Genomic DNA, 14,198 nt, shown 5'->3' on the forward strand with positions numbered 1-14,198 from the left:
GCAAATGGAAAAGGCTGGATGGATGAGGAGATGATGAAAGCGTAGCTGAGGGAGGTGTATGTGAGGAGACCAGGTGGTTATTTCCACGCATCACCATCGCTGCGTGCCCATCTCACAGCCGATGTGAAAAAAAAGGTGAATCAAATGGACGCTGTGCTGGCCGTTATCTCGGGGGGTCTGACAAAGGAGCTTCAACCGCTCAACATCAGTGTGAAGCGGCCGTTCAAAGTAAGGCTGCGAGCGGCGTGGGAGCGATGGATGACAGACGGAGACCACAGTTTCACGATAAGTGGAAGGCAGCGCCGGGCGAGTTACGCCACCGTTTGCGGATGGATTGTTGATGCTTGGACTAACGTGTCTGCTGGCTCTGTTGTTCAAGCTTTTGCAAAAGCCGGCATTATTTCTGAGGAGCTGCGCTGCACGGAAAGTGACTGACAGCGAAGAAGGGGAAATTGGCATGTCTGATTTAGCGCAGCTGTTTAATTCAGAAACAGAGGATGATGACTTTGATGGGTTCGATTAATACTTTGTAATAAATACATGAATAAAGCACAATCATACTCAGTTTTGCTCCCGCTCTATTTTTCTACCTGAAAACTTAATTCAACAGCAGCCTCTGGGCCGGGTCTCCTCCTCTTCACCGCGGTGGCTGGCAGGTGTTTTTTCATCTAAATAATCTAAATCTTGCAGCTATATTTGCTGTGATCAGTGGGAATAAAGTAGTTTTAATATGTTTTTAAGTGAGAAAGTCCACCTGAAAACTTAATAATTGCAGTCAGTTCATCCAGATTATCTATTTCTGTCGGAGGCGCTCAGACCCCCACATACCAGCGGTGCGCCGACAGGAGAAATCCTTTCATCAGCAGCCTCTAAGCAGGGTAGCCTCCGGGTTCACCGTGGCTGCTGGCAGGTGTTTTTCATCTAAATAATTTAAACTGCAGGCACCCATAAAAGCGAACATATTCCGTCGGCAGGTTTCAGGATTTTAAGTTAATTTAGGAGTGATCACAGCGCTGTGTCATCTGCGATGTGTCTGTCTCACGGCCAGCTGCCAGGTTTGATTAATACTTTTTAATAAATACATGAATAAAGCACAGTCATACTCAGTTTTGCCCCCGCTGTATTTTTAAATACGCAGTAGAGCTATTTAAAGGTAGTAGAGGACATGTACCTGTATATAAAAAACGCGCCCTATAGTCCGGTGCGCCTTATGTGTGTGTTAAATACAGAAATGGGACACATAACTGAGACTGCGCCTTTTAGTACGGTGCGCCTTATGGTCGTGAAAATACGGTATATGTTTTCTGTGTTTTTATCATTCTAGTATCCTTATCGTTCTGCTGGAGGTTCCTTCCAGTTAAAATGAAGTTTTTTCCTGTCCCCTGCCACTGCAGTTATGCTTAGTGTGAGGGATCGCTATCCATTCAATGACACCATGCAAACAAATGTCTACTGTTGCTACATCAGGAGGAGCAAAACTTGCAAAGTCAACGACTCAATGCAGTCAGCTGAGTTTCCCTTAGACAGCAAAGGTAAAAAATCATTTAATAATAACTGAACCTTACTGATCTCAAATGGGAAAAAATCACCTCTGCATTTAACCCATCCCCTTGGGGAGCAGTGGGCTGCCATTGTGTGGTGCCAGGGGAGCAGTGACCCAGGGTGGAGGCTGTGGGTATCAAACTGGGTACTTGCAAACTTCTCAGAGCACAAGCACACTGCTAACTACTAGGCCCAATTTATAAGAATTAGACACAGAGGGTGAGATGAACTGGTATGAGTTAATAAAGAAAGTGATGATCTTCTGGGATTTTAAAGCACACCTATTTCTCAGGGTAAAGCGGATTGGCCGAACACATCCTTTGTGCCACATTAGTAAAGAAAAAAAACTGCCTTTGGGATGTCAGTAGTCCGAGGACAGACATTGTTTGCTTTAATAACCACTGGCTACAACCAACATAGGTCGAATACCATTGTTAAATGGACAACATGACAAAACTGGAAGCTAATTTGCTTTAGCATTAGAAAACATTACGTGCCACATCAACCAATCAGAGAAGCTGATCTGGGAGTTGGCAGGGACACAGACCTGATGCAGAGCGCTATTATCATTCCTCTGAAACAGTTTATCATCACCTATATTAACTTAAAATGTCAAAACCTATAGGCAAAATCTGTTTGCTTTTATTATTCTGGTGCCTGCAGTTTGGATTACGTACATGAAAAACGCCTTCCAGCCGCCGCAAACAGTAGCGGAAAACTGCTGATTGCAGTGTGAACCTAGCATTAGAATGTCTTTCAATAATATCCTCACACAAAGTAATAATACTGATCTAGTTCATGTCCTCTATGAGTGATACATTGTTGACAGAGATGCAAATCACTACAATCTGAAGCCACAATGTAAAGCTGCTGCATTAAAAATACAGAATTTTTTAAGAGCACCTAACAAACAACACAGTCCTTTACTTACCGACCTTGGACTGACCTCATCCTCTTGCTTGTGAGCCAGAATAGCCCAAACTTAATTCACTCCTGAGCTCCTTTTCACTACACTGTTATGTTTAGTCAGGTGATAATGAGAGGCCCCAACTCGTGATTCATTACGTTTCCTATATCAGACAGGCTCTAATAAAAGGGAGAGTGGTCTCCACTTTCCAAAGACCATATGTTTGTGTCAAAAGACGATGTCTACATCTTACGGCACTTAAACAAAAACAAAAAAACACAGAGAAATGCCTATTTGCCTGTGACTTTTACTACTGAAGCAATACTTCAGATGGCTGACTTTTGATGAGCCTGCTCCATGTTTTAGGATGAGATATTTAGGCAGCGCTGGTGGGGCTCTTTATTGTACAAACCTTAACCAACAGCAACAAGCTTTTATGTTTTCACATACTCACGCCCTGGCAATGGCAGCCTAAATACATACAGCGTCAAATTACATTGCAAAGTCTTTCCCATGGGGACATGTGATTAGCTTTTAGACTCTGTGATTGGGCAACAGCTGCAAAGTGCAAAAGAGAGCACAAAAAAGAGTGCCAGGAGAAACACACACAGCCATGCAGGCATATTAAAACACAAACACACACACACACCAAAGAGACCCATAAGAAAAAAGAAAGCCTCACTACAAGTGTCTTTGGCATGTCTCAGGTTCTCCAGAGGGTTATAATCGCTTCACTCTGAGGAGATCTGCTTAGAGTCAAATCAGCTGTTAAGGAGCGTCACAGTGCCACCACTTTAGCCTATTTTATTAAAATATCTGTCAAATTGCAATGGAATAAAATTTGTTAATTTCTATGTTGTATAAATATCAGCATCTTGCTATTGTACCAAAATAATGTTTTAGATTTTTGCCCACAACTATAAATTTCAAAGTATTTTATTGAATTTTTGATGTATGTAGCAAAAAGTAGAACAGCACTTTGTTGTGAAAGTTAAACTTATTTTTTAACTTGCTGTAAAAAAAAAGTCAGAAAAGTCTGTGGTGCAAATGAATTTAGGTATGATCTGCTACACCTAAATAAAACTAAGTAGGACAAATGTTTCCGGGAGTCCCTGTATTAGAGACAAGGTGTGTCACATTGCCTGAAAATGCAGCTGTTCTGTAAAGGCTTCTGATGTTTGGTAGAGACAATTAGTTTACTGATTAGGGCTGATCAAATATAAGAACTGGGATTATTTTTAACTTATATTACAGTTGTGATTTTTTTTGCAACTTTCCTTAGCACTTAGCAAAACAGGTAGATGTTTTTACTCCAGGGTTTCAACTTTTTCATGACTTTGAAAGCTTATTTATCAATGTTGCAAGACTTAACTGTAACTTTTGCATGAAATGTTACCTATTGTGTGGTTGCAAACCCACCTTAAGCCTACTACCTCCACCTGAATGTTTGGAGGGAGAAATTGTTGTACTTTTGTAAAATGTAACTAAAATTCAATGCCTCTGCGAATAACTGTGTTCATTTTTATGAACCACATTTAGCCCTTTGATTTGTGAAATAAATGACCATGTTAATATTTCTGTAGTTAAAAAATATAAATTATCAATGTAACATGCTAAAATTTCCAACATTTCCTCTAAATTTAAACTTTCTGTGCTGCTTCCTTTGGTACAGTTCTTTCCCTCTTTGTGTACGGGTGTTCAAATTAATTATATGGATGGATAGTTAAGCCATCCTTTGGGCATAAATAGCAGCTGAAACTGAGCCTGCGTGTATTCAGATGGAGCATGGGGGGAGGAATGGGATGCAGAGTGGCAGAGAGAGACCTTCTTCCCACAGAAATACAAATCAACATGGGTATACATGTTTGATATGCGTGTCATCAATAATCCCAGATTAATTATCCCCACACAGCATGGATATGCACATAGCTATGCAAAATAATACATGATGTCTCAGAAGGTATCCATTCTGCTCTCACACTCACACACACACACACACACACTTTCTCACAAACGGCAGTGAATGGTGTTGAGAGACAAGTGGACAAGCAGAGTATTCTTCCTCCTATTCAGAGCAGCCCGTTAGAGACCGGCTGTTGCCCACAGCAACAACACTTTGCTGCGGATACGTACTGAATGTAAACATTCTTCGTCCCTTGCTATCTCATTGGTCAAGAACAAAACCTAATTATCAAAGCTACACAGACGGACAGAGAAGGGGAGCGGGGTGTTGTAACAAAGTTTTCCGCTGCTCCCTCGGAGAGTTCACTTTCTAAAAGACTCAATCGAACATCAGTTGTTTGTTTGGCTAGCCACCGAGGCGCCTCACAAAATAAACTAGCCTCGTCGCACCACCCTGACACAAACTGGCTATTTCATGATGAACACACAAAGATAGAATGACAGATGGGGGCATGGGCTCTTGACATAACTGTTAGACTATTGAAACATTGACTGCTAATAAGCACTTTGGTTTAGGGTCAGGAAACAAAAATATATGAGTGTTTGAACATCCATTTCTAGTTGGATATATGCATAATGCAATTGTGTTAAAACAGGATTGGAATAAATCTTTCAGATACATATTCAGCTGTATTAATATGAGAAAGATTTCCAGCCATCTTGGAATTCACAGAATGATTTAAGAGATTTTAAAATTTAAAAAGACCTATATAAGTAAACTAAACTCCTATAAATTCCCAAAGTTCATCTGGAAAATATATATAGTGCTGCACTTACTCCACATTTAGCTATATTACAGACTTTTATTTAAAATACTATTAAATTAATATCTTTCCACAAAATTTTACACAGAATACTTTATTATGACAACTTGGAAAACGTTTCTGATTTTGTTTTTTTGTTGTTTTCTGCAGACTTTTTGTCCAATCTGATTTTGAGTGTTTTTGCATAAAATAGTCAGCAGACGTACATATCTTTGGAGGGACATGCATCAGTAGACCTGATGCAATGTATATAGAAAGCAAATTGTATTCAGGAGGTCTGGATAAAATGTATGCATTTTTTAGATATATTTACCTGTAAGACATTTAATATGTACAAATCATTTTCTATTCCCTCATAGTTATGCTCTAAATGGTCTGTCATACAAAATATACATTTTATTTTATTATTTTTTTAAGGTCATAGCAACATCTTTTTCATCAAGAGATTTTTATAGAATAATACATCCACAGAATATCTAAAATGGTGGAGAAAATAAGAACATTTTACAGAAAGAATATAATACATAAATACCTGTTTTATAAATGTTGACGGGAAAAAAACATATAAACATGTACATCTGGTTACAATAACCACATTGACAAAAAGGGATTCTGCACCAACAAGTAGCAAGTTTAGGTAACTTGAGACTAGCTGATTCTAGTAGCTCCATGATAGAGTTGTATGGAGTCAGAATGGGGTCAAAATTTTTGTAAACTTATAAATCTTAGTTGAAACTGAATAAATATAAGTTGACATTGAATGTCAAATTTTTACCTTAAGAATTGAATCTAAATTCAGTTTAGTATTTAAATAACACTTTTTCTTTTTTTTATTTCTTGTCTTTTTTGCAGTTTCAGTATCAGCTTATATTTTGTCAGATTTAACTTATTTTCTTCAGTTTTGACTAAGATTTAGAAGTTTACAATGATTTTGACCCCTTTCTGACTCCATAGTGGTGAAAAAGGGGCAGATTTTCAATTAACAAGAACGTGAGTACGACTCGTACCTTGGTAGGCCTTTCTATGTCCTTCAATCAGGTACTTGAGTTCGAAGCTGTAGGATCGCATCTTATGCTTCATCTCGCTACGAACAGCTGCCATGTAGCTGTCCTCCATTTTACTTGTACAGCAGCTGGGCCCGGTGTGGGCGCACACTCGAAGATGCTCCCCTAAAATGATACAGGGAAAAATGAATAAGACATAAAAATATATATATACTTAAGTTCAGTTACCAGGGCAATACATTAATGAGATAAAAGTCAAAAGTACCAAATTTTAATCTTAGTTTGTAAAAGTTACATAAGGAGAATTTACACTAAAGACGACCAAAATCGGACTTGAGTGCTGAGTGCTGTGATTGTTGTGAGGTGGGGGATAGCACATCGTTTTATAAAAAAAAAAAAGTTAGAACTGTAAATTTACAGTCACCTGTTTATATTACTGTTTTTACATATATATATATATATATATATATATATATATATATATATATATATATATATATATATATATATATATATATATATATATATATATTTTTTTTTTTTTTTTTTTTTTTTTTTTTTTTTTTTTTTTTTACAATTTTTCAAGGCTGCACTTGTAAAAAAGACGAAATTGTCCAGAGAGGCTGTTCCAAACTAAATTTCTTTTTGTTTTACGTTTGTGTAAACAAAATGACAAATAAAATATGACTAAGTCTAAAGTATTACCAAGATCTCAGATTTTTTAGTCTCATGTGTGGGGTCTCTTAAGTTTGGAAACCAACCGACAACTTTCAATTCTTGAAGTGTGAAGCTTTTAAACCCTTTGAACCCTAAGCTCATCACTGTTTTTGTTAAGTAAACATGAAGAGGTAACTTAAAATTTAACTCTCTGATTCAAAAGGAAAGCCAGCAGGAAAATTAAATTGCAAAAGCCACCATCTATTGTAGTAAGGCCAATATTTTCCTCACTGCCATGCTTTTAAGACAAATGTTGCACAACTAAAAATGTAAATATTGCAGGAAAATGTAAGAAAGTGCACAGTAACTTAAAAATAGCAGCTCATACAGGTGCTGGTCATAAAATTAGAATATCATGAAAAAGTAGATTGATTTCAGTAATTCCATTTAAAAAGTGAAACTTGTATATTATATTCATACATTACATACAAACTCATATATTTCAGATGTTTATTTTGTTTAATTTTGATGATTACAAATGACAACAAATGAAAATCTCAAATTCATCATATCAGAAAATTAGAATATTGTGAAAAGGTTCAAAATTGATGGCCCCTGGTGCCACACTCTAATCAGCTAATTAACTCAAACCACCTGCAAAAGCCTTTAAATGGTCTTTCAGTCTAGTTCTATAGGCTACACAATCATGGGGAAGACTGCTGACTTGACAGTTGTCCAAAAGACGACCATCGACACCTTGCACAAGGAGGGCAAGACACAAAAGGTCATCGCTAAAGAGGCTGGCTGTTCACAGAGCTCAGTGTCCAAGCACATTAATAGAGAGGCGAAGGGAAGGAAAAGATGTGGTCGAAAAAAGTGTACAAGCAAGAGAGATGACCGCACCCTGGAGAGGATTGTGAAACAAAACCCATTCAAAAATGTGGGGGAGATTCACAAAGAGTGGACTGCAGCTGGAGTGAGTGCTTCAAGAACCACCACCCACAGACGTATGAAAGACATGGGTTTCTGCTGTCGCATTCCTTGTGTCAAGCCACTCTTGAACCACAGACAGCGTCAGAAACGTCTTGCCTGGGCTAAAGAGAAACAGGACTGGACTGCTGGTGAGTGGTCCAAAGTCATGTTCTCTGATGAAAGTAAATTTTGCATTTCCTTTGGAAATCAAAGTCCCAGAGTCTGGAGGAAAAGAAGAGAGGCACTTCATCCACGTTGCTTGAAGTCCAGTGTAAAGTTTCCACAGTCAGTGATGGTTTGGGGTGCCATGTCATCTGCTGGTGTTGGTCCATTGTGTTTTCTGAGGTCCAGGGTCAACGCAGCCACATACCAGGAAGTTTTAGAGCACTTCATGCTTCCTGCAGCTGACCAACTTTTTGGAGATGCAGATTTCATTTTCCAACAGGACTTGGCACCTGCACACAGTGCCAAAGCTACCAGTACCTGGTTGAAGGACCATGGTATCCCTGTTCTTAATTGGCCAGCAAACTCTCCTGACCTTAACCCCATAGAAAATCTATGGGGTATTGTGAAGAAGAAGATGCAATACACCAGACCCAACAATTCAGAAGAGCTAAAAGCCACTATTAGAGCAACCTGGGCTATCATAACACCTGAGCAGTGCCACAGACTGATCGACTCCATGCCACGCCGCATTGCTGCAGTAATACAGGCCAAAGGAGGCCCAACTAAATACTGAGTGCTGTACATGCTCATACTTTTCATGTTCATACTTTTCAGTTGGCCAACATTTCTATAAATCCTTTGTTTTTATTGGTCTTCAGTAATATTCTAATTTTCTGATATGATGAATTTGAGATTTTCATTTGTTGTCATTTGTAATCATCAAAATTAAACAAAATAAACATCTGAAATATATGAGTTTGTATGTAATGTATGAATATAATATACAAGTTTCACTTTTTAAATGGAATTACTGAAATCAATCTACTTTTTCATGATATTCTAATTTTATGACCAGCACCTGTATACCCAGTTTAACTTAACTTTAAATGCAAAATAAGCAAATTTATGGCAGAGTTACACTTTTGTAACATGATAACTAGCTGCTTTCCAACCTGCAAAAGAATGTATGCAAGAGTACCGGTAACACTTGCTGGTGGTATTGTTTATTTCCCTCAACGCCACCAGCAAACTAATAAGACTAATTCTTGTTGATTTGTCAGTCCCTTCAGGGCTCCACCAAACTAATTGTATAGTGATCCCTTTGGGAGCCGACAGGATGACAAGAGTTGTGGTAAACTTTTCACACTCGTTCCAATCCCTGTGGTGTTGTGTCTTTGTGCATGTGTCACCACTGAGCCGCCTGACATTTATATATGGCTGGAAAACCAAGCTGTCAAGCAGCTGACTGAGATCAAGGGGAAAAGAGTCATCAGAGGAACAGACAGTTATGTAGCTTGAACCAACACCAGACCTGTCAAACCCCAGGCTATTCTTGTTATCGCTTGCTGACAATGGACTGTATTAGATAGACGGTTGCTATTTATTGGATGCATACTTTGATTTTTAAACTTGCTATTTGGAAAGTATGTCACAAAATTATTTTTGATATTAAACATTTTTGAAACCTAATGTAGAGTCGCAGACTGTGTGCATGTGCTTTTTTACAGAAGCCCTAATTCGACAGAACAACCATTGCAGCTACCTCGTAGCGACAAAGATAAAGAAAACATTCTTTTAAATAATAGGAACATGCAATCAGTAATGACCCTTTCATTGATTTACTATCATTATTGATTCCTGCTCCATGCAAGCTTACAAGAAGATGATTATATTGTACATTGCATTAGTATTTTTCTTATTAAAAAAAAGCAAAACTGTCTAAAAAAAGAGATCTCACAAAGTGACACACACTACTCAACCATTGAGCTGTCATTTCCATCTGCTGGGTTTAATATAAATGATTCAAACTGTCCCAGCTGCATAATTATTCCATGAAAATGAGGGGGCTGCAAATGATCCACTCGTAGCCCTTTCCAGCTTTGCAAAAGAAGGAGGCACTGGAGGACTGGTTTTGGTGGACTGTGGGAGATTGGATAGTCTATTTCCCTTGGCTGCTGTGAAAGATTACATATAATACAGACTCCTCCACAATTATTGGCATCCTGGGTATAGATGCACCAGAAGGCTTAATAGGTACTAATTCTTATTGCATTTTGCACAGTTTTCCTCTGCTTATCCTTCTGATTACTACACTGGATGGTTAATCAAGTTTTGTTTTTTATGAGAGCATTTTTCTGTTGTAGTTTCAGCTGTTGTAATCTTCAGAAATTAGTGCCCTGTCTTTAGATACACACTGAAGTTTATGAAGTAACATTAAACCTTTTTTTAATGTATTACATGAATTTTGGGGAAAGAGTAAGTTTTACTTAGATTTCCTTATACTATGTATATGTTTAATATTAGTATGTACTGTACACAAACCTAAAAATATTATATAAACTTTATTCTAAAAATGTAGCGTTTTGAAACGCACGCATACCGCATGTGCACTGTAGCTCACAGCAGACTGATTCCGCTCCGAGTCCAGACGTTACAGGAACACACACAGAGCAGGAGGTAGTCCCAATGACCGTCATTTTGGCAGGGTGCAGCAGTGCTGCAAAAGCCTGCTCGCTGCTCATGGGACTGATATATGCCCTGAACATCATACTCTCCCACTGTGAGCTACATTTTGAAGTCTTCCAAAAAATTTTCCTAGAGTTGGATGGATTTAAATGGTCTCCAAAAGTAAACACCTTGAAGTTGAAGTTGCTTTCCTAAATTCATTCATGACTTTTAGGGTAGGAAAATGTGGCATCAAAGGCCAAGAATTAGCAATGAGTTCCAGTTAATCTTAGTGGAAGGTTGCCTGTCATTTCACATGTTATTTCGCAAAAAAGAACAGATGATTCAAATATCTAGTAGAGATTTTATTCTTCATTGAGAACGGTTAGACAGTTTATGCTGTTAATTTTTAATTGTGTTGATTTTGTGTCATTAGTGTTGTAATTGCACTCTTAAAAGCTCACAAGTCGGGATGACTGGTTTAAATGTTGATACTGCACTGTTTCATTCTATAGGTTTGTAACATTTTTACCGCATATTTGAGAAGGGACTATATTACCAGATCTGTGTTGTGTTGAATAGGAAATACTCTGTATTTGTTGTTTACAAGTCATACTAACCTTATCTTTTTTTTGTTATAAATTCTAATGCAGTACAACATAATGGACTTTTAATATTAATGCAATATTTGTACATGCTTTTTTGATTTAAATAGAGGCATACATAATATTTACACCACTGCTAAAAGTTTAAGTGGCTGTTTCTGTACTGACCGTCACCCAGAAGTTGTTTTTTGTGTAAGTTAAATATTCTTGATCTAACATATGAGTATTTTTTTGTAATTAATGTTAAAGCTCTCAGTTTCAGAGGGTTGGGAGTTTTTCCTTGCATATTTGAAAAGTACGATTCCAGTTAGAGGGCTGTTCAGCGGAGCAGCGGGTAACAAGAAGGTTTCGATTCCCAGCCTGGGGTGTTTCTGCATGGAGTTTGCATGTTCTCCCTGAACATGTGAAGGTTCTCTCCAGGTACTCCGACTTCCTCCCACAGTCCAAAAACATGACTGTTAGGTTGGCTTCTTTAAATTCTCCTTAGGTGTGAGTGTGACGGACGATGCGATGGACTGGCGACCTGTCCAGGGTGTACCCCGCCTCTCGCCCATAGACAGCTGGAGATGGGGACAAGCACCTCTTTCGACCACAACTGGCATTAAGTGTGACAGAAAATGGATGGATGGATGGATTCCAGTTAGACTTTCAAATTTCTGGCTCGCCCATGAAAGATTGGGCAATTTAATACAATAGGGCACAGGTAACAGACCCACCTGCTGGCTAATCCTGTCCAAACCTGATTTAAAAACATTTATAAATTACCACATGTTGTCCGACGACAGTTTTCAACTTCACTTTAAACGCTTCTCCTGTTAATGTGATAAAGCTGCATGGACCAGGCTACACGTGATACAAATAGCCAATGAGCTGCTGTCAGTCTGGGTCACTGCTGTGAGCCACTTTTAGACACAGCAGGCAAACATTTGACATGCCGGGCGGTGGGAAAGAAGGAGAATATACAATGAGAAAAAGAAAGCAGAGAAAGTGTGGACTGCTGGAAGAACTGCGGTGAACTGGTGACAGAAAAGTGAAATGATAACTGCGGTGAACTGGTGACAGAAAAGTGAAATGATGTGCTAAAAGATGACCCTGCACATTTTAAGTATGATTGGCTCAACCTGCTGCTGTGAAGCAGGATTCCCCACCATGACCATAATCAAAAATAAATATATCGATCCAGGGTCACGAATTAGGTCATTGATATGTACTTTAGAATGGCTTTGTCGCCAATCAAACACAAGTTTATAAGTCTTGCAGGGCAGCATAAAGCCCACTGCTCTCATTAAGCCATAAAATGGTCTACGTATATACTAAACTGAACGATTGTTGTTCTCTTCTTCAAAAAACACTTTAGATTTTAAAATGGAAAAAAAAAACTCTATTTTTTTTTTTTTTTTTTTTTTTTATTTCAACATTTTATGTATAACATGGATGCGTAAAAACCTTATTTTATTTCAGTGTTAAATTCTGTTTAAAGTAACCGACTATAATTAAAAATGTCTCATGACCTTTACTGGTTGTGGATTTTCTTTATTTGGACTGATTTTTAAATGGTTCCCCCTGCAATAGGCTATTTATTTCTTTGTTAAACTGTTTAAAATGAAAAATAAACAGTTTAATGTATATTCAATGTATAGACTATTGGTTCAATTTATTTGATAACATTTATCAAAAGAAAACTAGCAATGTTTACGTAATATTATTGAGTAATGTAACATAATGCAACAAAGTAAATCAATATGTCAAGCACAAGTAAATATTGAATATCTACTTAATTACTTCATAACAGCAAATACTACAGGGATATAAGATTAACTTAAAATTTTGAGTAAATTGCTGCTTGTGCCTATGAAAAACTAGTACACTTAATTTATTTAAATAAATCTAACTTACAACTTGGATGTAATTAAGTTAATGTTATTTAATATTTTCACAACTGATATATCTTATGGAAAGTAAAATTCACTTGAAACTGGCAAGTTAGTGTAACTTGATATTGCAGCATTAAATTTTGTTTAAATCATTTGCAGGCAAATACTTACAATATATTTTTAAAGTAAATCTTATGAGTTGTTTTTTCAGTGCAGCTACCTGTAGATAAAGCTGAGTGTAAATACAGCTTCTTTTTTCATACCCTCACATTAAAGTAGACTAATCTATGCTGGTTTACATTTACTAGGGTTTATTTCTTAGATCAAACAATAAAAGACGGAATATCTTTAGAGCTCAAAGCATTATCGCTTCAAAACAACATAAAACGCCAGATTACAATGATCAAATACACTGAGGGACAATTTCTGGACAAAAGTGTTGATTATAGGAACCATTGTTTAAAATTTGGAGAAAAAAAAGTGGGGGAATAGATTTGGAAAGTGGAGAAATTGTGTTTTATTAAGTGATCAGCAGCTTTATCCCGCTTATGGTTCTGTTAGGATGAATGGGACAAAATTCCACTAAACTATTGAACTATGATTAACCATTTCCATTTTTTTTTATATAAAATCCCTCAGCTATATTTAGTTTTAGGGAAATATTATGTGTGTAATTTACTGTCATACAAAAAAGTTTGGTCAAAAGCAACTAAAAAAAGTTCTGAAATTAAAGGTTAGATTTTGATATATCTTCCTTGGATTTAAGACAGTATGCATCTGAAACAAAATGTCTAAAAATATATGAAAAAAGATTGTATCTTTACCAGGAATCCCAATACAGCACAGAACAAATGTGAGTAAAAATCATTGAAGATCAGCTAACAGGAAAACTGTTTATGTTTTTCCTCAGCATCATTTCATTTGAGTCATCACTGAGTTTGGGGCAGTCGTTCATTACTGTAGTATGAGTTTGCAATATTTTTATCATATACTATAAAGACTGTTTGAAGAGCGAAAAAAGGCTCTACTGATACATTTTAAAAATAGTTAATACTTATTTGTACATTACAATATTTACCTTGCTGCAACATAATTATTTTGAAAATCTTAGCAAGATGTTCTCACCTTTGTAGCTTTACCTGAGTTGACTCCATGCTTTAAATAACATCTTTACAGAGCAAACAAGTTTGAGAAATACCTTTTGTAAAAAAAAAATGCTTCACCTTGTTCCTGAACCTTAAAAAAACATGATTTATTTATTCTTTCATTTACAACTTGGGTAAATGATAGCAGAATGCTTC

The 14,198-nt window shown here is 37.1% G+C and overlaps 1 protein-coding gene across 2 annotated transcripts in view; it reads right to left on the bottom strand.

Moving 5' to 3' along the window:
* gpc5b (glypican 5b) overlaps positions 1-14,198 on the bottom strand; it is an 85,630-nt gene that overhangs the window by 69,967 nt on the left and 1,465 nt on the right. For both annotated transcript variants that reach the window (XM_038287207.1, XM_038287200.1), the window contains exon 2: positions 6,183-6,344. In XM_038287207.1, coding sequence (XP_038143135.1) covers positions 6,183-6,344 — 162 coding nt within the window. The remainder of the gene's footprint in view (positions 1-6,182; positions 6,345-14,198) is intronic.

Source organism: Cyprinodon tularosa, unplaced genomic scaffold (assembly GCF_016077235.1).
Source record: "Cyprinodon tularosa strain WSP-4 unplaced genomic scaffold, ASM1607723v1 ctg106, whole genome shotgun sequence".
NCBI lineage: Eukaryota > Metazoa > Chordata > Actinopteri > Cyprinodontiformes > Cyprinodontidae > Cyprinodon > Cyprinodon tularosa.